Here is a 25022-nt window from a genome sequence, read left to right as displayed (position 1 = left end):
CCATTTGACAGACTCATTTCAACTATTAACATTGTTTTTCAAGTTCCGGGAGTTTAAATGCAGTTTGGTGGCTCAGTGGGGAGAACCTTCTGAATTAGAAAGGCAACAGACACCATGAATACTAAAGGCATTAGGATCCTGTGTGGACAGGGCTTGGGGTCATCCCTCGTTTAGCCTTCAATCCTCAAATCCCTTGTTCTCAAGCAAGGGGGGATGCAGGCAGGCCCAGCATCAGCAATTGGCCAGCTGGGGCACTGGTCAGGAGCCTTTGATGATGCAGAGGCCTCCATGATGATTCAGAGGCCCTTCACAAATGAGAAGGGTGAGGGGAGATTGTGACAGAGCAACTCACTTGCAAGTTGAACTGTTATCACCTAATAGCACTGCTGGTCCAGCCACAAATGGCAACAGTAAAAGAGGAGCACTCACTGCTGCTCCCTAAATTCCCACCACCACTGGGCCCTGGCAATCTGATCAGGCAACAGTGGTAGCTTCTCTTGTGTCATGGCTGCATACAGTATGTATTCAGGAGTGGTGCATCCAGAAGTTCTAAAATGGCACCCCCGCAGTCAGCAGTGCTGTAGAAGAAGGAGATGCTATCACTGCTGTCCCACAGTAAACCCACAAAGACCCAACAAGGGGAGTTTAGGCAGTGGCAGCTCCTTCTTCAGTAATGCCGCCCATGATGGCACCATTTTAGAAGACTTAGAAATACATCAAGAAGAAGGAGTTTCTGCTGCTAAGCTTGCTGTGCCAAGCGCCATGGGGTGTGTTTGGGTGGGGGGGGGGGTAGGCTCCACTGGATGGATGATGTATGGCAACTAGTTGCTGCTTGGAGGCTGGGTTCCATGGGGGACTTTGCTCAGGCCCACCAAAACCTGCACCAGTCCTGATGCAGGGTAGTGCTGTATATGTGGGGCAGTATCTCGGTTGTTTTCAGTGAATTCTGTGGGACAAAATAAACAAGTTCTAACCATTTCCACAGCTGAGAAGGGGCAAAAACAGACCCTCACCCCAGACCCTGGGGCACATGAAGGTTTATCCCAATGACTCCAAATGTACCATTTTACTAACACTATTCAGTCATTGTCATCCCCACATTCAGTGAATATATGAGAAGGGGACACATGTACACCATCCAGCCATGGCACCCCATACTGACATGTTGGTTGGCCATGTGGTGTCTATACATTCAGCATGGTCTGCAAGGGGCAGCACCAAACGTACAAAGGCTTCCTCTATTTCAGGATGGCACAACTTCAGCCCTCCTACAGATGTTGGACTACAACTCTCACCACTCTTGACTATTGTCCTCTGTGGCTGGGGATTATGGGAGCTGTAGTCAACTGGAGGGCCAAAGTTGTGCAGCTCTGATCTATTTGATATGGAACCCTGGCTGGTCACAGCTCCAAATTATGCAGCAGAACCCTCAGCCTGCTCAATGTTTCCCTTTGCAAATGATGCTGAATTTATGGGTTATGGGCGGCCAGATATCCAGCCAGCACTGACATAGGTTGTGTGGCTAGCTGGAACAGCTCCCTCCCTCCCTCCCTCCCTCCCTCATGCATTCACTGAATGCAAGAGTAGTGATGCCAGAATAGGGCTACTGTTTCCTTTATATTCATAAGAATAGTGTTCATCTGGGGGAAAACAAATCCACTGGGTTGATCTGCAGATGAACTAGACCCATTTAAAGTGGTTTGTAGATCACAAATGAATGTATTCTCACAAAAAGGAGAATACACACACACACACACATATTAAATGTGAGGCCTTGAAAATGTGGTATAGTTGGTAAATTTAGCATCTGTATACACAGTGTAATGGGGTCCCACAGGGCAAGGAGCTGCCGAAGACAGAGGAAAAAAGGAGGAACTCAGAATCAGCACTTTCTAATTCTGCAGTCTCTGTTGCCAAGAGTGGGGCATCAACATAACACAAAGTAATGAGGATACAAAGGGAGTGTCATTTATGCGAAGATTGCTATGTTGTAAGCTGAATGAGAATTGACAATAACATTTGTAAAACCCAAATATAATGGCATATTACACTGAATATGTACAAAACGTGTGTTCTGAATGAACAAGGCTTCTGCCAAGTTCAGTGTTGTTAATTCTTTCTTTATCTCATTTTTTCTAGACTCAGGCTGTTTTTTGTGTGTTTTCTCCAAAGTGAAGTCCAAATGTTGTTCATCACAATCTGATTATCAAAATTTGCTCTGAACTGACAGCCACCACGGACGATAATTCACAAGAAGGAAGTAAACCGAGGATCTGTTTGTCTTTATAGGTACGGAGATGGATTAAGAGTCCAATGGTCAGCATGGAAAAGCATCAGACAAGCAGCCTCAAATATCCGGGGTCCACTGTGATGCATATACCTCAAGGGGAGCCTGACATTGAGTCTCCATTATGCCAGATGTGCTTCAGTGACCATGCTTTTCAAAGAGGAGTTGTCCCTCAGGACACAGAGTCATGTTCCTGGGAAGGCCACAGAAGCTGCAAAGTAAGCAAGCCTTGCCTCACATGCTATCCCTGTATGAATATGCAAGTTTCTGATTTGCTTATGAGGGATTTTTAAGGTGCCTGAAAACAGGGATTGACATCCAGACTAACAACGCACATGGGTAGGGACTCCAAGGGAGAGCTGATTTTTGTTGATCTCCCCTTCTCTTTGTAACTAATGTGACTCACAAAAATATGTCCTGGAGGGTCTTACAGCTATCAGGGATATATTTCTGGGAATCATAGAGGGCTACGGAGGGAAGGGAGATGCATGAAAATCACTGCTCCCCTAGAGCATGTGCTGTGGGTTTTCTCTGTTAATCTGGATGTCGGCCAGGAATGGGAAAAGGCAGCACAAGAGAAATAAACATTTTGGCTGTAGTAAAATCTAATTATTTTGCAGAACCTGGGCTAAAATTATTACTTTCCCCCAAAGAATGATCTTTTAACAAAATAATTTAAGAAAGAAAACTGAGTAAACTGTTGTGCCAGCTGTAAATCGTAGGCATTCCTCCGCACACTACATGAAAAGGCCTCAGTTACTGATTTTCATTAGATTGGCACAATCATATGGAAAAGATTTAGCAGAATGAGGTTTTCTTTGCTAAAGGCACAATAAAGAGAAGATGTTTAGTCAGCAGAGCAGGGTTTCTTAACCTTGGGTCCCCAGATGTTTTTGGACTACAACCCCCATCATCCCCAGCCACAAATGGAGATAATAGTTGTAGTAGTCCAACAGTATCTGGGGACCCAAGGTTAAGAAACCCTACAGCAGAGGGAGGTACAAAGAAGAAATAGCATTCCATATTCTTGCCACATTATTTGAAGGGTCTGTTAAAATATCAGTGTGCACATGCAGATTTTGAATAGGAATTGCTCATAGGTCAGCAGGCACAACTGAGCATTGACATCTGAAGACTAATGTGATATTTAGACTTAAAGATTCAAGCCCACACACACCTCTAGAGGCATGGGAACCGCTACACCATGGTCTGATCCCACACCTCAGGGGAATGTGTGTAGGTGTGACTCAATTAAGCCGCTGTGTGGATGCATCTAATTGCAGGGCTCTTTCCCACCTAATTAGCATCTTGTAGGAAGGAATCGGATGGAAAGGACCTGCACAATCATGTAGGGAAGTGCACAAAACCAGTTTTTCTGGTTTGGTTCAAATCCAAACCAGATTCAAAGTGGACTCAACTGGTTCGGTTCTACCTCCCTCTGGGCTGGAGCCTGGCTTGGCTCGAATTTGAGCTGGTTCAGCCCAGTTCAAGGGGGGCAGGGGACTTCCCTAAGTGATATATTAGTCAGTAAAACTGAAGTTCTTACTCCCACTGGTGGGTGAGGGAGAGGCTGTGGTGGCCACAGGGGGGCTGCAGTGGCTCCCCCTACCTCTGCTGACCCCCCTGAGTCTCCTGAGCCCAGTTCAGCCCTTCAAGCCCATTTCAGCCCTTTATGTACACACAGCGGTCATGTTTTTGGCCTCCGTGCATGCAAATGTGCTATTTGCATGACCACAGTTGTGACCATGGCAACTCAAATGGCCCATGTGCATGTGTGGAGGCCAAAAACGTAGCAGCAGTGCACATGCAGAAGGTCAAAATGGGTCCAAAATGGACCAAACCGGGGCTGGGAGACTCAGCACTTCTTACAATTGGAAATGGGGAGTGTGTGCACTTCATAAAGGCAGTGCTTCAGGGATCTAATGCAGGGATTCTCAATGTGTGGGTCCCCAGATGTAATTGAACTTCAACTCCCATAATTCCCAACCAAAGGCCACTGGGGCTGGGGATTATGGGAGTTGAAGTTCAATTACATCTGGGGACCCACACGTTGAGAAACCCTGATCTAATGTGTCCTTTCAGTCCTTTCAGTTCACCAACCACAAAGTGTGAGAGGCTGTTCAAGCAGCCAAGACCCGCACAAGGAAGCCAAGCCCAGGCTTGGCTGCCCATAAGAACTGCCGGGAGGCAGGGGCTCCTGGCAGCACCTTGGTGGCAAACCCACCTAGGGAGCTTGCCTCATAAACATGGTTAGGGGAGTGAGCCTTCCCTTAACCACATTTCCCTGATTATGTGCCTGTGCCTCCTGTTTGCAGCTGGCGTTGAATCACTGACGGGCACCTGACCATTGCTGAGGGAGGGGGGAATCCCACAATGCACCACACACTCACGTGGTGCATTGTGGGATTTCTGGGGGTGGACAACGTGTTCCGGCCCCCACACCTCCACGCTCCCTGGGGCAGCGGTGGACTGGCTGGGTGCACATTCCATGCACCCAGATGGTCATAAACCTGCCACAGTTGGTGAGCCATCCATAATTTGCAATGTAGTAGTAAGCAAAGAGATATCTCTGGTTACACACTTCTTCTGGGCAGGCACAAGTTTCGTTCAGAGTCTGTAAAGAATCACAAGAGAACAAATCGCTACTGAGTGCCAAGTAGGGGTGTGTATGGAACTGTCTGGCCCGGTTCGGTCCGGCCCCCATCAACCCCTGCCCCGGGCAAACTTTTTTTAAAAAACATTTTAAATGAAAAGTAACTACCTGTAGCCCCTTTGGAGGGCTTGCTGTAGCTGCAGGGGGGTGTCCACGAGAGTTTCCTCTCCTGCCACCAGCTTCCCTCATCACCGCTGCGGCCGGGTAAATGTAGTCTTTTTGGCCCTTTTGGGCCTCTGTAAAGGCAAGCAGCAGCCATTTGGGCCGCCGCCATACATGGCCTCGCAGAGGGCATTTGCGCATGAGCAGCGGCGGCCAAAATGGCTGCTGCTTGCCTTTACGGAGGCCCAAAAGGGCCAAAAAGACCACATTTACCCAGCCGTGGCGGTGATGAGGGAGGCCAGCGGGGGGAGAGGGAAACCTCGCGGACTCCCCCCCCCCACGGGCTACAGAAAGTCCCCTGAAGGGGCTACAGGTAGTTACATTTCATTTACATTAAAAAAAACGTTCACGGACCAGCAGTTCCATTCCGGTCCAGACGGAACGGGGGGCGCGGGTTCGGTTCGATCACAAATGTACAAACCCCCAGACCGAACTGTTGGACTGCGGACCCCCAGACCAGTTCTGCACATCCCTAGTACCAAGTCCAACCCGTATTCCCTGCGACCAAGGTCGCTCACCAGATCCCCAAGGTCCTGAGTCCAAGGATCCAAGGCGTCACAGAGGGAGGTATCGAGGCTCTTGACGAGTTAGTTGTCTCCAGCAGTCCATCCTGAGTGAAGCTGCAGAATTTATAGCAGGTTGCCAGCTGGAATCAATCAGCGCTCCTCCCAGTCAGCTGCCTTCAATCAGTCATGTGCACGCTGCAAGCAACTGGTGCATCTCAACTCCCTGACTTGGCCATGCCGCTTCTCGCGCCTGTGTTCCCTGGCTGGGAGAGTTCCTCCTGGGATTCATCACTCTGCTCTGTCTCCTGCACCAAGCCCTCCTCCTGGCCCATCACGAGTGCCTCCTCCCTCCAATCACAGAGCTGGCCCTCGGGATTCTCCGGTAAATTCACTGCCTCCCACTCCTCTTCTGAGTCCTCGAACAAAGGTCTGACACAGATGGTCCTTGGAAATTGTCTGCAGCGAAAGCAGCCTCCTGCAGCCTTCCCCACCGCCTGCCCACCCACCAACCTGTCTGCCCCGTCGTGAGAACGACCTCTGGGCTTGAGTATAGGAGGCCCCAGCAGACAGAGCCCTGAACAGGCTAAAAGGATTATATTTTATAAAGTATATTATTTTACTCCATGTGAACATTTCTAATTAAAGCATGTAACAGCTTACTCCATGCTAGTCACTTTGCTTTCAAAACAAAGGCAGTGACTTATTATATAGCAAGGGTCACTGTAAATAACCTAGATTTGAAAGAGCTGGCAAAACAAGTTGGAAGAGCAGTTTTGCTTTTATCTGAATGTGGATATATTTTTTCTCTCTTTCAAAACTGGCTGTGCAACTCTGAGGAATACATGGGAATGCATAAGTCCTTCATTAAATACTTTCTCAGATAATCCATCATTATTTATTGATTTATTACATGGAGGTGGTTGGCACTCTCGCTCTGGGCCACCCCAGCACCCCCAAGTGCATTATGGGGCTGCTGAAACCTCCATTCTTCCCTATGGAGAAAAACCTTAAAGCCACTTGTGGGGTGCTGGGGTGGCCCAGAGTGAGTGGTGGTCTAGTGCAAAGAGAGTGCCAACCACCTCCATGGGTTGCTAACCCATGGGATACTGGGTTTTGTTGTTTTTGAAGTGTTCTGGGTGTAGATTCTTTGGTAGCATATAAGATTTTCAATGGCAAACCATGAATCCACTCTCATTGCTAACCTTAAAGACATATAAACTTCAAAAATCACTTAAAAATCAGCCCTTTGCCCAATTCCTTTCAAATAATTCTGATAGCTTCCTTGCCCACTCTAGGAACTACCACCCACCACACTCCACTCTACGACACCCCTTTCTCCCTGATGTGAATCTATACATTTGCTGCAATCCTCATTATTCTCTATGAGGAATTCAAAAACACTTTAACAATTCACCAATAATCAGAGGAGTGTCCAATTGCCTTGGGGTTTTGTGGGTGGTAGGCACCCCTGTCTGTCTACCACCCACCCCGCTTTTGTGCCCCTAGGTGCTCCACAATAGGAGATATGGGCTGGTTCTGGTCCCATTATACTCTATGAGAAAAATAATTGAAAATAATTCAAATATTCATTAAAAAATCGTACTACTGTCCGACTGCTTCAGGGTTTGCATGGTTGTTGGCACCCATGGGTGCTCCACAATAAGGGATAATGGGCTGGTTGCAGTCCCATTATACCCTATGAGGAAAAAATTAAAATAATTTTCAAAAATTCATAATAAATCATACGAGTGTCTGATTGCTTTGGGGTTTAGGTGGCAGGTACCCCTGGGTGCCAGATACCATCCTACCAATTTTTGGATGTCCTAACTGGTTCAAACTGGTTTGAACCAGTTCAAATCGAACCACCCCCTGGTTCGGTTCAAATTCAAACCTGCAGCTCGAACCTGATGGCTGGTTCGGTTTGAATTAGAACCTTCGAACCGTTTCGCACATCCCTACCAGAAAACAGATGATGGCAGAAGCAACAGATGCCTCTTCATATCCTCTCGCACAGGGGATTCTCCTCCAGGGGTGAGGGCCTCCTTGTAGTGGGTGATTTGATCATTAGAGGTATAGAGAGATGGGTTTGTGACCTGCGTGTTGACTGCATGGTGACTTGCCTGCCTGGTGCGAAGGATGCGGACATCACACAGCATCTAGATAGGCTATTAGGCAGTGTTGGGGAGGAGACAGCTGTCGTGCTGCACGTCGGCACCAACGATGTGGGAAAATGTTTTCCGGATGTCCTGGAAGCCAAATTTAGGTTGATAGGTAGTGTATTGAAGTCCTGGACCCCCAAGGTAGCATTCTCAGAAATGCTACCTGTTCCACGCGCAGGTAAAGTGAGACAGGCTGAGCTGAGGGGTTTCAATGCTTGGATGAGACACTGGTGCCAGGAGGAGGAGTTTAGATTTGTTAGGCACTGGGATACATTTTGGGGCAAGCAAGGCCTGTACAAAAGGGACAGGCAGCACTTGAACCAAGATGGAACTAGACTGCTGGCGCTTAAAATCAAAAGGTTTGCAGAGCAGCTTTTAAAATGATACTTGGGGAACAGCCAATGGGAACTGGGCAGTATCTGGTTCGGCACATGCCATCCTTCAAAGTGCAAATGTGCAAAGGATTCAGATAAAACAGAAGGGGACAGAGCAGAACCACATAAAGAGCAGACAGAAGGCTGTGCCAGCTGGTCAAAGAGTCAAAAGAAAGATGGCATACACCAGGTGAGAGATTCAGCGTATAGGTGCTTATATACCAATGCCAGAAGCCTCCAAGCCAAGATGGGTGAGCTGGAGTGCTTGGTTGCTAACATAGAAATAGATATAGTGGGCATAACAGAAACATGGTGGAACAGTGAGAACCGGTGGGACACTGTTATCCCTGGGTATAAACTCTATAGAAAGGACAGGGAGGGGCGCCTTGGAGGAGGGGTAGCACTGTATGTTAAAGAAGGCATAGAATCTAACAAGCTAGAAAACCTAGGTGGACTGGAGTCCTCCACAGAAACTTTGTGGGTGACAATACAAGACCTGAAAGGAAATGTGCTAGCGGGGATGTGCTATCGCCCTCTGAATCAAAACACTGAGAGTGACTGGGAGTTACAGCAGGAAATCAGGGAAGTGTCAAGGAGAGGCACACATAGACTGGCTAAATTCACAGTCAGGTAATGACAAAGAGGTCACATTTCAAGACTTGTTGAATGACTGTGCCCTAGAACAGCTGGTCTTGGAACCGACCAGAGAGAAGGCAACCTTGGACTTAATTCTGAGTGGCACCCAGGACCTGGTGCGTGATGTTAGTCTCATCAACCCTTTAGGGAATAGGCAAATTCAGCATACATGCAGGGAGACAATCACCAAGGATGTCTAACACGGATATTTTGAATTTCAGAAGAGGAAACGTCTCCAGTATGAGGAGTATGGTGGAAAGAAAGCTGAAAGGGAAAATCAGGAGAGTCACTTCACTCCAGAATGCATGGAGTTTACTCAAAACCACAATACTAGAACCCAGTTAGACTGTATACGCAAAAGGAGGAAAGGTACCATTAAGTCGAGGAGGATGCCAGCATGGCTAACAGGTTATGTCAAGGAAGCCATAAAAGGGAAGAAGACTTCCTTCCAAAATTGGAAGGCCTGTCCAAATGAAGAGAACAGAAACGAACACAAACTCTGGCAAAAGAAATGCAAGGTGACAATAAGGGAGGCAAAATGAGTTATCTGCATCTGTCTTCACGGCAGAGGATACTGAGCATATACCTATTCCTGAACCAGGCTCTTCAGGGATGGAGGCTAAAGAACTGAGTCAGATAGAAGTGACAAGAGATGATGTTCTAAACTTTCTGGAAAAACTGAAAACTAGCAGATCTCCAGGGCCTGATGGCATCCATCCAAGAGTCCTCAAAGAACTCAAATGTGAAATTGCTGATCTCCTTGCTAAAATATATAGCTTATTCCTGCAATCAGGCTCTGTACCGGAGGACTGGAAAGTAACAAACGTAACACCAATTTTAAAAAGGGACGAACCTTTTGGAGTTCTTTGAGTGTCAACAAGTGTGTGGTGATCCAATTGAAATAGTATAGCTGGACTTCCAAAAAGCTTTTGACAAGTTTCCTCATCAAAGACTCTGGAGGAAACTTAGCAGTCATGGGCTAAGGGGACAAGTACATGTATGGATTGCAAACTGGCTGAAGGACAGGAAACAGAGGGTAGGGATAGATGGAGAGTTTTCACAATGGAGGGACGTAAGAAGTGGGGTCTCCCAGGGATCTGTACTGGGACCGGTGCTTTTTAATTTATTCATAAATGATATAGTAGCAGGGGTAAGCAGCGAGGTGGTCAGATTTTCAGATGATACCAAACTCTTTCGGGTAGTGAAATCCAAAATGGATTGTGAGGCACTCCAAAAGGATCTCTCCAAACTGGGTGAATGGGCGACAAAATGGCAAATGTGGTTCAATTTTGGCAAGTGTAAAGTGATGCACATTGGGGACGAAAAATCCCAATTTCAAGTATATGCTGATGGGATTTGAGCTGTTGGTGACTGACCAGGAGAGAGATCTTGGGGTCATGGTGGACAGCTCATTGAAACTGTCGACTCAATGTACAGCCGCTGTGAAAAAGGCCAATTCTATATTATGAATCATTAGGAAGAGTCTGAAAATAAAACGGCTAATATTATAATACCTTTATACAAAATGATGGTGTGGCCACACTTGGAGTACTTCATACAATTCTGGTCACCACATCTAAAAAAGGACATTGTAGAACAGGAAGAGGTGCAGAAGAGGGCAACCAAGATGATCAGGGGCCTAGAGCACCTTCCTTATGAGGCAAGGCTACAACACCTGGGGCTTTTTAGTTTAGAAAAAAGACAACTGCGACCTGGCCTGGCTCAGCTTGCGCACAGTGCCTGCTGGGTCGGCCACTGCTGCCTCTCCCCTCACAGTATGCTGGGACGGGAGAGGAGGGAGTCCTGTGCTGGCTTCTGGCTGGCTGCTGCTGCCTGCTTCTGTGTCTGCCTGTGAGTCTCGCCTCCTGGCTGGGCACAAACTACATCCCGGCTGGCCTCATCAGCAGCCCTGCTGGATTGTCTTGCAGAACCAGCACTCTCCGTTCCCTTGCAGCTTGCGCACTGCCTGGCTGCTTGTGCAAGACGAGACGCTATGCATGCATGCATCATGTCACATGCTTGCCGCCTGTTATGGCTGGGCAGGGAAGTGACTTGGGCTGCTCTGCTCCTGTTCACCCCCCCACCTGGCCAAGCCCAGGCCCACTAGAGCCGCCAGGGAGGCAGCAGGCGGCTGCACACAAAAGGCCTGTGAGCAGGCCAGAGGCTGGCCGCAGCTCACCCTCAATCAGCACAGTAGCTCACACACAGCTCGGGCAATTGGCGATGCAGCACAGCCACCCATGGCCCCAAGATAGTCTTTTGAGAATTTGGGGGGCCCCAGGACCACACTTTCACCAAGTGAGGGACCACACTTTCACCAAGATGTTCTGAGGGGAGGGCGCTCCTTAAGATTCTTTGTTTTAGCCAGGAGTGGTCTATGGAATGTGAATCAAATGTTCTATCATTGCCCCAAAGTGATTCCTAGAGGGCTCCTCCTGGCACTGCCCCCAGGAAGAAGGGAAAATATATTTTAAAATATAATCCCTGAAGCAAACCAGGAAGTGCATTTTAACCATTATTCTAGTTCTTCCTGGGGGCAATGCCAGGAGGACCCCCCTAGGAATCAGATTGGCTGGAGCAGCTTGAGTAGCAGCTTGTTCCAGCCGGTGCAACTGTTTAAGAACAGGCATAATGTAGTCTCTCTGGGATACCCCAGAGACCAATCTAGCTGCCAAATTTTGGACCAACTGACGTTTCCAAACTATGTACAAAGGCAGCCAGGGATGTGCAAATCAATTGGGGTACAAATCAATTTGTACACAGATCTAGCTGATTCAAGTGATTTGGAGACAGAACAAATCACCCTTGTGGTCCATTGGCAAGATTCAGGTCCAAATTGAATTGCACCAGATTTGATTTGAATCTGTTCAAGATTCAGATTCCTCCTATTGCTTCCCCCAGATTCTCAGCTTTCATTTAAAAAAAAAAAAAGCTAAGCTCTAGCCCTTGTAGAAGTGGAGTTTAGGGGCAACATGTGTGGTCACTATTTTTCAAGTGTTTGGATTCTTTGGTGTATAATAACTTCCTTCAATGAATCCCTGTGATGATTCATTACATACCTTCATTTCTTCTATTCATTTTGACTGTCTTTGGACAGTGCCAACTGTCAACTGCCATGTGCCAACTACATCCCCCTCCCACCCACAAGGCAGTGTGGTACTACTCAGTTTATATTCTAGGTATTTTTTCAAGTGTTTAGACTCTTTGGTGTCTAATAACCTTTCCTCATAATGAATCTCTACACACCAAAGAGTCTAAATACCTGAACAATTCCTAGAAGATAAGTAATTGTTTTTTAGTAGTTACTTTAGTTCTTTAATAATTTTTAATTATTAATGTAATGTAATCTTTAGTGTTGCCTGTTTGCCTGTTGTTGTACACAGCCCAGAGTCTTCGGAGTGGGCGGTATATTAAATGTCTCTAATAAAATAATAATAAATAAAATAAACTCAGTACCCAGTGGCTTGTGGGTTGGGGGGTAGTTGGCACATGGGATGCCACTAATTCCACACCAAGCAGTGGGGTCAAAATGAACAGAAGAAATGAAGGTCTGTTATGAAGACAACAAAGAATCTAAGCACTTCAAAAATTCCTTAAAAATAGTTTGTGTTTGTCGGGGCTGTGTGTAATTGACACATGGCATTTGACAGTTGGCACTGTCCAGTGACAGTCAAAATGAACAGAAGAAATGAAGGTGTGCAATGAATCCTCATAGAGATTCATTATGAGTAAAAGTTTATTATACACTATGGAATCCAAACACTTGAAAAACAGTGACCACACAATTTGCTCTATAACTCCACTTCTACAAGGGCTAGAACTTAGTTGTTGTTGTTTTTAATTAAAGCTGGGGATCCATGTTAGGGTTAGGATAGAGTGACTTCAAATCCTCATTATTTCCTATGATGGGAATATACAAAACCAGTAAATACTAATAGAATCATTAAACATCAACCAAGTGCCCCGCTACCTTGAAATTTGGGTGGTAGGTGGAACCCATGGGCACCTACCCACCACCCAAATTAGGTGCTCCTAGGACCTTTATAAGTCATCCAAATCAATCCAATCCAAATCAAATCAAATCAAACCCAGATCAAATCAGGGGTGATTAGGAGGGACAGATTTGGACACAAAATAAATCAGGGGGGCTTGGATTTGGGCACAAATGAAAAAAAATTGATTTTTGCACATCCCTAAAGGCAGCCCTACATAAACTGCATTGCAGTAGCCCAACCTGAAGGTTACCAGTTGATGTACCACTGTTTTCAGGTGTACCACTCTTTTCTTCTCAAGGAATGGGCAAAGTTGTTGAATCAGTCACAGTTGGTAAAAAGCACTCCTGGCCACAGCCTCAACCTCAGGCACCAGGGTGAGCGCTCCGTAAACCCGTTTTTCAAAATCGTGAGTAGCCGCGGTGCGGCTCTGTGCCGTGGCTACTCATGAGTAGACCCCCAGTCGGGAGGCTTCAAAGCAGCCTCCCGGCTCGGGGGTCTCTCCAGTATGCCCTGCGTGCTCACGCAGGGGATACTGGAGCTTCTGGGTGCTGCGTGGCCCTCAATCCTCCCAGCCCCCGCCAGCTCCGTCACGGCCGCCCTGAGCAGACTGTCTGACCAATCGTGAGAAGATCCTCTCCCTCTGTAACTTCCCTGGCGAAGGCCATCTATCAGGCCAACCAAGGCTGTATCAACCCCATAGCCCGCCCTAAAGCCAGTTTGAAATGGGTCCAGATAATCAGTTTCCTCCAAGACTGCTTGGAGCAGGCCAGCCACTACCCTCTCAATTATCTTACCCGGCCATAGGATGTTGGATACTGGCTTATAATTATCCATCACCAGGGGATCCAGAGTGGGCTTTTGAAGAAGGGGTCTAAGCACTGCCTCCCTCAGACAAAGTGGCATCCTGCCCTTCCTCAGTGAGTTATTAATGATATCAACTAGGCCAGCTCCAACAATCTCTCTGCAAGGTGAAATTAGCCATGCTGGGCAAGGATCCAAAGAGCAGGTAGTAGGCCATGCTGCTCCAAGCACCTTGTCCACCTCCTCAGGAGTCACAAACTGAAACTTCTCCAATCTAATCTTGCCAGAGGAATTGCTGGACACCTCCCTAACTAGCCCTGCAGAAATATTGGAGTCCAGATCAGCCCAAATGCAAAAGATTTTATCTGGACATAATCCATTGAATGTGTCACAGTGAGACAGTGTTTCCAGAAAGAGATTTGAAACAGAAGGGCTTGAGTTAAACCCCTAACAATCCAGAACCCCTAACAATCCATGCTGGACAAAAACTTGCAGATGCAATATGTGCAGAATAAAATCACTTCCTTGCTATACATACTGCCACAGCATAGGCCTTCAAATGGGCTCCACTGTTCCCTCTAAGGCGTGTATATGTGCATGAGCCCATCTACTCAGTTAGTTTTCGATCCCGCTCAGGTTGAATCCGGAAGGCCCCATTTTGAATGCACATGCGCGCGCGCTGCCTTGATACTACCACCCAGAACAAAACTCATTCCATACAGAGATGAAAAAAAATTAGAAGGACCACTGATGGGCTCTGTGCTGAGTCATCAAATTCATGATGAGCCCTTCTCCATTTGTGCTCCAGTTGTTTATCTTGCCACTTCAGCTCCCATAGTTCTTGCATATACCATGGAGCTAATTTTGAAGTGGGTCGGAGAGGACGCTTAGGAGCATTGATTATAGTGTCAATTTGCTATTACATTCTGTGTGGTTTCTACCAAAGCATTTCTGCTGATGAAAGCAGATATAACATTGAAATGTGGCAGAGCTGGTCTGAAGTCCCACCAACCCTGTTCCTTTCAACATTAGCAACTACAAACATTTAAAAACTGTGAAAAGACTTTATTTTATGCTTATGTATGAATCTCCTAAAAGTGAGTGTGTAGACAGTAAACAGGAAATATTCTTGATCAGAATGCAAATGCTTTCCCTAATTCAATCCTAGAGATGGTAAGCATGATCACTGACCCAACAATTGTTCAGTCCGGGGTGTGTAAATGCAGGGATGTGCTCATTGATGGAATAAGTTCAACTATGAATACACATGGCTGGGTTCTAAATAAGCATTACAACAGCAGGAAAAAGACCTCCATTCATTTTTGTCATTTGGGGAGATTTAGTTAAGACCTCTATTCAGTAAATGGACGAATGATCACAAAAACAAACAAGGCAACTCTCTTCCTAGCCAGCAAACTCCAACTCAGACTGGATAACAACTTTAGAAGACTATGCAAGGGAGGGGTTCAGCTCAGGCCCTCAGCAGAAGGCAGCTGGCTGGTGCAAAGCTATGGGATTGGGGCGGAGCAGAGAAGGAGGAGGCCCTGTAATAGATGGGCAGGATAGGTCTTGACAGATTAACAGGCCCTGCAGGCAGGGGGGCCACTAACTAAATGTCTTGGAAAAGAGTACTAAAATGCCTAAAGCAAGCCCAGAGCACATCTATTGCTATGTGGATAATGAATACCAAACGAAACAAGCTAACCGTGAGAATTTGAGCTTAAAAAGACATTTCATCATCAATGCACCCAGTTTCGTGACTGAATGATGGTTTAGGATTACCAGATTAAGCTCTTGGTTATAAGGTCCGTTTGCCTGTATGGATGTGTATGGAACAATGTGGTATTTTTAAATACTGGTAGCCTTCAGTTACTAGCTGCCTGGTAAGTCTATGTTGTTTCCACAGATTTTCTCCTGTCCCCCACCCTCTGTACCAGCTCATTGCAGTACCCTGCTCTTGGCCAACAATTTGAGTACCCTTGCTTAAAGCATTTGCTGAAAACCAGAAGCTCCCATTCCATCCTAAAGCTGAAAGGAGCCCTAAATGTGCTGTTGGATAAGCAATTATTAGAATATAGCTCTTCAGTGTTTTTCCTTTTTTAGATTGAGCACTCTCAATTTATCTTGGTTAGCAAATGTCTAAATTGCCCTTTAAACTGGCAAGCCAACATTGTGAAATGGAAAATTCAGTTTTGCAGCCATAGCTTCAGGCTGTTTCCCAAACAGTCACTTCTCAGTGCATAGGCTGGCTATAGATATGAAAATTGTACTAATAGGGTTTCCATGGAGTTTAAGGCTGATCTTGTGTATGTCTACGGGGATGTGTTAGACAGAGAGGTCCAGATATGCTTAAATTATAAATGTACTTTTCAACTGATATCAGCTGCAATCTGATATAACTTACTCTGTAGAAGTCCTTCTGAAGTAACCAATTCTGCACTGGAGTAACAGTGCAGAACTCTTTACAAATTCACTGTCCTGGTATAGCTTCTCCTTGTATGCCCATTTCAGTCAACTGCTGCTGCTGTTGCTGATGCTGCTATTTATATACCACTTTTCAACAAAAGTTTCCGAAGTGCTTTACATAGATAGATAGATAGATAGATAGATAGATAGATAGATAGATAGATAGGATGGACCCCTGTCCCCAAATGCCTGCCGTTTAAGAAGAAACATAAGAGAGACACCAGCAACAGTCACTGGAAGTACTGTGCTGGGAGTGGATAGGGCCAGTTACTCTCCCCCTGTTAAATAAAGAGAATTGCCACATTAAAAAGGTGCCTCTTTGCCCAGTTAGCCCAGTTAGTCACTGATCTATTACACTTTCAAGGTATAAATTGGAGGAGGATTGACTATGATTTCTAGTGGGGGTCAAAGCTTTCCTCTCTTTGATCCCTATTTAAGCAACAAGCAATGTAGCATTGAGCCAGCATGGTGTAGTGGTTAGAGTTCTGGACTAGGACCGGGGAGACCCGAGTTCAAATCCCCATTCAGCCATGGAACTAGCTGGGTGACTCTGGGCCAGTCACTTCTCTCTCAGCCTAACCTACTTCACAGGGTTGTTGTGAAAGAGAAACTCTCAAGTATGTAGTACACCGATCTGGGCTCCTTGGAGGAAGAGTGAGATATAAATGTAAATAATAATAATAATAATTGTTATAGCTACTAAGCAGAGGTTACAACCTCATAGTGTAACACAGTCTTTCCCAAGACCATAGTCAGTCAGCTAGCAGGATGTGCCTGAAACACTCTCTGGAATTGTTTGTCCAGGCAGAGAAGAGCATCATTGCCTCCCAAAAACAAACCTAAGAGCAAGACCTCTGACCCTTGATTATGTGTGCCACCACTAAGATCTTCCAGGATTGTAACTAGAGTTTCTAAGGATAAGATTGAAGATTGTGACCGGTGGCTGCCACCCTGCTGGGATGCGGACTCTGTGGACCAGGAAGAGGGAGGGACTCCCCTGCCCTGAAAACGGAGATTGCCAGGCTGTGGTTGGACAAACATCTGTGATACAAATCATGGAGGCTCTTCTCATGATCCATGAGAAGAGCCTGGGGAGGGTTTGCGAGGAGAGCGGGCTAAGCCAGCTCTCCCCACAGATGAGCAGCAGTCTGCTCTGGATGGCCACAGCAGCCACCCACACGACTTCTGGCTTCGTCATGGAGCCAGTGGGGCCTTGGGAGTTCAGGGGCCATGCAGTTCCTGAAAGCTCCAGCATGCCCTGCGCGAGCGCACAGGGCATGCTGGAGAGACCCCCGAGCCAGGAGGCTGCTTTTCAGCCTCCCGGTCAGGGGTGTCCTCATGAGTAGCCACAGAGCCGCACCGTAGCAACTGATTTTAAAAACTGGGTTTGTGGTGTGCTTGCTCTGCAAATCCGGTTTAAGGGGAGGGGGTAGTTTGGTGGGTTAACTGCCTGGAGGCCACTGGGCTTGCCTGTGAGCTCCCCTAGCCAGATTCCACCTGATCATGGGAATAGCCTCATGGTTAGAAAAATTAACCATGGGTTCAGCAATCTCTGGTTTCATGTTATGTGTGAATGCGGCCATAGTATGCAAGTCTAGGAGCTAGGTTTAGTCCCTATTGAGTATATACTTTATCACAAATCTAGCTATGCTACTATGTGTGTTATGTGTAAAATAGCTTTTCGTATGAGCTGTGTGTCAATCTGTCCATCATTATCAATAAATTAACTTGATTAAAAACATTTGCTTGTTTAAAACATTTGTATCTTACTTTACCACAATGACTCAAGGTGGCGCATAACATAATTGTAAAAACCAACTTCATACAATAAAGCAAAATAAACGTAACCACTAAAACTGTGAACCTTAAAGCCTACAATGGAAACACCACCAAACCACATGCCTCTCTATCTCACTGAAGAGATTTGCCTTAGAGGGGTGTGGAAAGGCCAGGAAGGAGGAACACTGACAAATATTATTGCAAGTCATTCCACAAAGCCAGGGCAGCTGCTGAGAAAACCCTGCTTCCACCCATTGATAATTTAACCTTTTAAAATAAAAGATTTAGAGCAGACAAGATCTTAAAAGATGAGTAGGTTTAAACAAAGAGAGGTCCACTCTAAGATAGATTGGACTCAAGCCATGAAGGACAGAAGCTTGGGGTGGTAGTCTTGTGGTAGTGAGTAGTAATATTCCCCTTTGCTAAGCTTGGTTTGCATTTGGATGGGTCTCAACATGTGAGCACTGTCTGCTATAAGATATTCCCCTTAGGGGAATACCACTCAGCAGTAGAGCATCTGCTTGCATTCAGAAAGTCCCCGTTACAATGTCCCTGGCATCTCCAGTCAGGACTGAGAAAGGCTCCTGCCTGAAACCTTGCAGAACCACTGCCAGTCAGTGTAGACAATACTCAGTACCTTGAATTGCATCGCAGAGATTCATCCAACTGCAGTCTGGCAAGCTCTGTTTTAAGGATAGGGGAGCCCCTCCCACCAAGGCTGCATCCTTTAAACACTATGCCATTCAAGCCCTTCTTCTGACAGTGATTGCTCCACCGCCCTCGCAAGAGCCCCGAAACAAAATATTTTTTTTTGGCAGATGCACAATTTCTGGTGGTGGGGGGGAGGGGATCTTGGGAAAGCACTATTTTTCTGTTACTCAAGAAAGGGAAGAGAACGTGATGGCTTCCTAGGAAGGGTTATGTATGTGAGGGAGGGCAGAGGTTCCTGGGGTCTGGCCTGCTGTGACCCAGGATGCTCTTACAATAGCTCACTCTGGCAAAGCAGTCCATGGAGACCAAACCACACTCTTGCCCCCATGGTGGCAAGGAAACTTCTCCAGGGAAACCTTTCATGCATCCTAAGGTGATTTTGACTCCCCATGCCATGTGTCCAGGCATTGCCAGGTGGGCAGATTGGGGAAACACCAGGACTGAGGACAGATCTTTACTCTCATTCAAAATTGGACCGGTGTTGTGCCATATACAGATCTACCACTGTTGGGAATTGCAAGCAAGTGGAACCCTGATTTTCAGAAACTCCAAGAGAGTGGGGTCACCATTCCAGCCAAAAATAAACTGGACATTTCCAAATAGGCAGACAAGCTGGCATAGGGCATGCTTTGACAGCTTCTTTGTGGCAGTCACCAAGAGAGGGAGAGCTGTTGCTGGGGTACCTGTCTCCTTGCTTATATAGAGCAACCTGGCCAGGGTGGCATCTGCCATCTGGCCCTCAGGCATGTCAGGGTGGCATCTGCCATCTGGCCCTCAGGCATCTAGGTCTGACACTCTCGTGAGATAGCAGTCCTTTCATGGTGGACAGTGCTGGTCCTGCTGCCTGGCCTTTCTCATGAATAAGCCTAGGGACTGCACACATCCCCCCAAGAGCAAGGGGCTGGACCCCCCTTCCCCAACATGATTGTGTAAAAAATAGAGCAGAGCCATTCAAGAATTCCTGGTTGTGGCTGCCAACCCTGGGAATCGGTAAACCCGACCCTGGGTATCATCACCCTGCCATATGTTGCTGCCCTAGCACTCTAATGGGGTGCGTATGTTGCTACCTTGAGTGCATGTGCTTGTGAATATACATCCTTGTCACTTCATTTTTGGAGGGCAAAGCACATAATGCCCATCTTGTCATCCCATCCCCTTTCTCTTCTGATTGCCAGGAGGGGGAAACAAGGGACAGAGTGGGAAGAGGGAATTCCCCTCTCTGATTTTGCCATTTGACATGCTGACAAGCTTGGGATGGGTCACAGTGGTGTCCCTGTTGATGGGTAACTGCTTTGTCAGATTAGAAACAGTGAGACAAGGCAAGCGCTCTGAGAGGTGGCCAGCGAAAAGCACCGCAGGCATGGAGCAGGTGCAATCCTGGGCAGGTCTCTGCCACCCTGTCTATGATTACGGTTCCAGAAAATTACAAAACCGTGGTTATGGTGGCATCCAATGTGACACTGCCACTGAAAAACCTCAGGTTACGGTAGCAAAACTCACTACAAACCGAAAGTTCAAATTGAAGTTTGGCGAGGCTTTTGCCATGAAACTGCAGTTGCGTAAATAAATAACTATAACTTATAGAAAGCATTCCCGATCATTGTTGCCACTCTCATCTCCAATAGCAGCAGCAGTCCAAGAGGACACCCAAGCTGACAGAGCAACATGTAAGCCATAGGTAAGCAGGTAGACTGCATACCTCAAGGCTTATCACAGATCCTCCGCCTTAGGATTCTCAAGGGGAGTTGAAAGAGTTGCATGTTCATTGGCAAAATCAGACCATCTGGGCGAGACAATCAGCTGTGATAGCAAGAGGCTTGTTCTAAGGATTAAATCTAAATACAGTGAGGAGATTCTCACGATCGGCCAAAAGCGGGCTAAGGGAGCCTAGCCCACTTTTGGGCGAGCATGAGAACCACTGGGCTCGCAAGTGAGCCCAGTTTCCTCAAAGTGGGTAACCTGCTTAGGTAGCCCTCCCTTAGATGAGGTTAGTGGAGTGAGCGCTTCGCTAACCCCGTCTATTTGATCGAGTATTGCCACACCGCGGCTCTGCACCATGGCAACACATGAGGAGACCCCCTCTGGGAGGCTGAAACAAGCCTCCCGGCCCGGAGGGGGTCTCTCCAGGATGCTCCATGCGCTTGCACGGGGCATCCTGGAACTTCCAGGAGCCACGTGGCCCCCAATCCCTACAGCCCCCACCAGTTCTGTGATGGAGCCAGCAGTCGTGTGGGCGGCCAATCCGGCCACCCAGGGCTGCCAGCGTGCCCATCTGCGGGGAAAGTGGGCTAAGCCTGCTCTCCCTGCTCACCTCACTGATTTTGAGACTCACCTCGGTGTCTGTTTTCATAGTTTTATAATGGATTGATATGGGGTTATTATGCATAATACTTATTTTGATGAGTCAAAAGTGTATGAGCACAAAAGACTTTTCAAATGAGAAATGGCAAAGAACAGTGTGTGAATGCAGGCTGAAATTATGTGTAATTCTGATGAGCAACATAAAATGGCATGGCACACAGCTGGTGCTTCTCCCCTCCCCATTTGCTCCCCTACACAGACACTCACAATTCTAGATGACAGAGCAAATGTCACACCAAGAAGAGTTTGTAAATCTGTTGTATGACTCAGATCTGAGGCATGATAGGCCACTCACCTGTTATGTAAAGAATCAGCCAGTGTTCCGAAGCATTTGTAAAACAAATCTTTATCTTTATGAGTGCTCTAAGGCCTTCTGTGCACCAGCAAAACACTTTTGGTGCAGAGTTACTGTGACCACTTTCCAAGTAGAAAAGGAAATAGGGCAAACAATAGACCGGAGGTACCATTACTATATGAGATATAAGAGAATGTGGGTAATTTTATTATATAAAAGTATTGTTATAAAAATGTATTTTATACAATTCTACAAGTGGCATTGTGAGGAAGATGTACAAGATAATAAGGCCTTTCACATGACCAAAACTTACCTGGCCTGGGGAGAGCTTGGGAGAAGGCAGGAGCCTTCTTGCCTCCCCCGACACAACCGGTGCTTCTCCCATGCTTCCCAGTACTGTGTGACTACACAACTGGGAGTGGGGAAAAGCAGACTGCTGCCTCATGCATCCCACAATGCATCATGTGAGATGCACATTGCATTGGGGGATTTCCCCACAAAACGGTTCTATGCCTACCGGTTCTATGGTCACTGAAATGATGTGTAATTCTGATGAGCAACATAAAATGGCATGACACGTTATTGTAGTTATTGTGTTACAAGAACTGCCCCAGAGTGCTAGCTAAACACTCCAACTGGGCTGTTGGCTTAACGTGGGGAATTAGCTTGGCTGGAGGGAGGAGTTTGGCTTCAGCATCAAATCTGTGCAAGTTTTAGTAACTGGAAATGATGAGGGGGCAAAAATGCAATTCAACAGATTTATTTAGGATAAATGAGGGCATGGGAAGGCACAGGGTAGTTAGGCAAAGCAATAAAATCTTAACTGATAGTCTTAACAAGAATCTCATTGACAGTAATTTAGCTTAGGGTCCAAATTGCAGGTTAATGCTTGCCATAGAAAGTGCTGAAAGGCAGGCGTAGAAGGAAGAAAGGGGTGAGGAAACTCAGAGAGACAGGAGGTTAGTTTACCTATCCTTAATCCAGTGGTGCGTTTGGTGCACTGGCAGGTCTCCTTGCAGGAAAAAGGCAGAAAAACAGGAAGAAGAAGAAGAATGGGTCAGGGGTGAAGACCTACCACTCGAACCCTTGAGAATCAGCAGGGTAAAGGTGCATACAGATTCTAAGGCTTGGCTAGGGGTACTTATACTCAAAAGCATACCAGAGGCAATTCCTAAGCCATGCTCTCTCCCTAGAGGGGCAGAAACCTGGGTAAAACCATGAAGTTTATAGTTGCATGAACTGGGTGCTCTCTATGTCACACCAAAATAGAGCTGTTCTGACAACAATTGCCAACAAGTTCTCAACAAAGGGCATCAAGGAGTTATACTGACATTTGTGAAATACTCTAGATGTAACTGGCATCCAGTGGGTGGTCAATATGATGTTCTGGGCTGAATTTTAACACAGAGTAGAGGCAGGGATTCCATCATTTCCTTGAATGCTACAAACAGGGTCCAATCCAACCAAAGTAAAGCTATTATTGGTGTCAATGGAAATAAGTTAAGCGTATGCTTAAAATGTTGGAATCAGTGGCTGATATCCAGAGCAACCTTCCAATAGCAGGAAAGGAAGAAGTGCCAGTGCAAGAGAGTGCTTTCCTAGCTGTGCTGGACCCATGCAGCCTCAGGTGCGCCACAGTGGGGAGCAAACTTTAACCATGTGCTCTGGGACACATCTGCTCCTCCCACCCCCCTGCACACACAAGGCCACATGGTCGATGCTTGCTTTGGCAGCACATATACTAAAATTGGAATGATACAGAGAAAGCCATATGGTCGGAGAGGTATTGGGGGAGCTCTTCCATGTGTGTCTTCCTTTCTCACTGCTGGAGGAAGGCTGTTCTGGAGTTCAGCCGCTGTGATGTAAAGTGCTTAAATAACTATGGAGTATTTTATTATTGCTAGAGTCAATTGATATAGGCCTTGTATTTAGATGCTGAGTGCTCAACACTTTCTAATAATTAAAGCTCATACAAATGATAAAGTATGTTTGATCTGCGCTTTCTCATTTATTTACAAAAATAATTCAAATATATCACAAGACCAACAACAACAACAACAAAAAGATCTTGCAAAGGTCTTTACTGGTTATGACATGCTTACACCTTGCATCATAGAATTTTTTTTTTTAAACTAAGACACATCATCCATCTTATTAATTAGATTTAGGTTCTTGTAACTCTATTATATACTTTCATACTTTAGAGCATGAAACCTCTAGCCCCATGTGTGTGTGTGTGTGTGTGTGTGTGTGTGTGTGTGTGTGTGTGTGAATTACTGTACCTGCATTCATGTTAACGGTAAACCTGAGTACAGGTCCCCTAAAATGCAGGCTATAGACGGGAGATGTACTGCTTTACCTGAGTTCAGCATATCATGTGAATGACTATATAGATCTGTAGCTGTGTACACTGTACACAGATTGTATGTGTATTGAACATAATGTATGAATAGGGCTTATATTCTGCATCTTCTGAAAATATAATAGCTAAAGAGTATTAGACTCTTTAACATCAATTGAAATAATCTGCTATGCTTGATCCATATGTTTTAGATCCTTTGGAGCCATGTAGTATATAAATAAAATAAATGTTTGGAGATATCTGGGGTTATGATGATCCATCGTCATCATAATTATTTCCTATGGTTATGAAAAATAGTCTCAACAGTTAGCAATAATACTATCACACATTCTAGCCACAGCTTGAATGCACAGAGTGCTCTATAACTGCTGGGAAACACTTGTTTATGCATTCACACTTCGAGGCTGTTCTCACGACCAGTCTAACCCAGCCTGGGGCATGCTTGCAGGGATGCTTGCAGATCCCTCCACTCCACACCCACCTAACCCTCTTAACCCAGCTGTTAGCTGATGTTAAGGATGCACTCGCACCCTTAACCTGGCAACATGGTATAATGTGTCTCCTCGGGCTGAATTCAGGCTGAGGAAACATCGAGATGGGCGGTGCCCGTCTGACAGGGGAACCCCCAATGCAACGTGCATGCCATGCACTGCATTGTGGGATGCCCGGAGGCCGGAACAACAAGTTCTGGTGGCCCCAGATCCCTCCGCCCTGCTCTGTGCAGCTCCGAGCAGGGCTGCCCATGTAGGCACGTGGGAGGTGCACCAAAGACAACCTGCTTGGTCATCTGGGGATAGGTAAGTTGAAAGCATCCTCCCCCCCCCGCCGCACCTACCAGGGGGGATCATGAGAATCGCCCCATTCGCTGCAAATTGCGAAGAATACCAGGACGTGACATGATTTCTTGTCCCAATTTGGCACACTTTCAGGACAGTTTCCACAAGCAAGCTGAGGCAGAGTTTTGGTAGAGACCCCATTCCTCCACTCCTACTATGCCCATAAATTGCTCAAGGCTACCATATGTGCATTAACCTCAGACTGCCAGCAATTCACTGAGGCTAAACTCAGGCACTTGCGCATGGCTATTCAATAAAGGAGGGAAGTTTGTGCTGCTGTTGCAATGTCTGAAGGGATAAAATCAACTTAGGAACATAGGCATATAGGAAGCTGCCATATACTGAGTCAGACCCTTGGTCCATCTAGCTCAGTATTGTTTTCACAGACTGGCAGTGGCTTCTCCACGGTTGCAGGCAGGAATCTCTCTCAGCCCTATCTTGGAGATGCCAGGAAGGGAACTTGGAACCTCGTGCTCTTCCCAGAGCAGCTCCATCCCCTGAGGGGAATATCTTACAGTGCTCACACTTCTAGTCTCCCATTCATATGCAATCAGGGCAGACCCTGCTTAGCTAAGGGGACAAGTCATGCTTTCTACCACAAGACCAGCTCTCCTCTCCTTCTTCATCTCTGGTGTGGTA

General features: G+C 46.5%; 1 protein-coding gene across 1 annotated transcript in view; it reads left to right on the top strand.

Annotated features, from left to right (window-relative positions):
• Positions 1-25022, top strand: part of SGK1 (serum/glucocorticoid regulated kinase 1) — a 106293-nt gene that overhangs the window by 42116 nt on the left and 39155 nt on the right. The window contains exon 2 of the mRNA XM_053287944.1: positions 2290-2505. Within this exon, the coding sequence (XP_053143919.1) occupies positions 2290-2505 (216 nt within the window). The remainder of the gene's footprint in view (positions 1-2289; positions 2506-25022) is intronic.

This window comes from Hemicordylus capensis, chromosome 1, assembly GCF_027244095.1.
Source record: "Hemicordylus capensis ecotype Gifberg chromosome 1, rHemCap1.1.pri, whole genome shotgun sequence".
Classification (NCBI taxonomy): Eukaryota; Metazoa; Chordata; class Lepidosauria; order Squamata; family Cordylidae; genus Hemicordylus; species Hemicordylus capensis.
The sequence above is the reverse complement of the archived record's forward strand: the minus strand, read 5'-3'. Positions and strand labels throughout refer to the sequence as shown.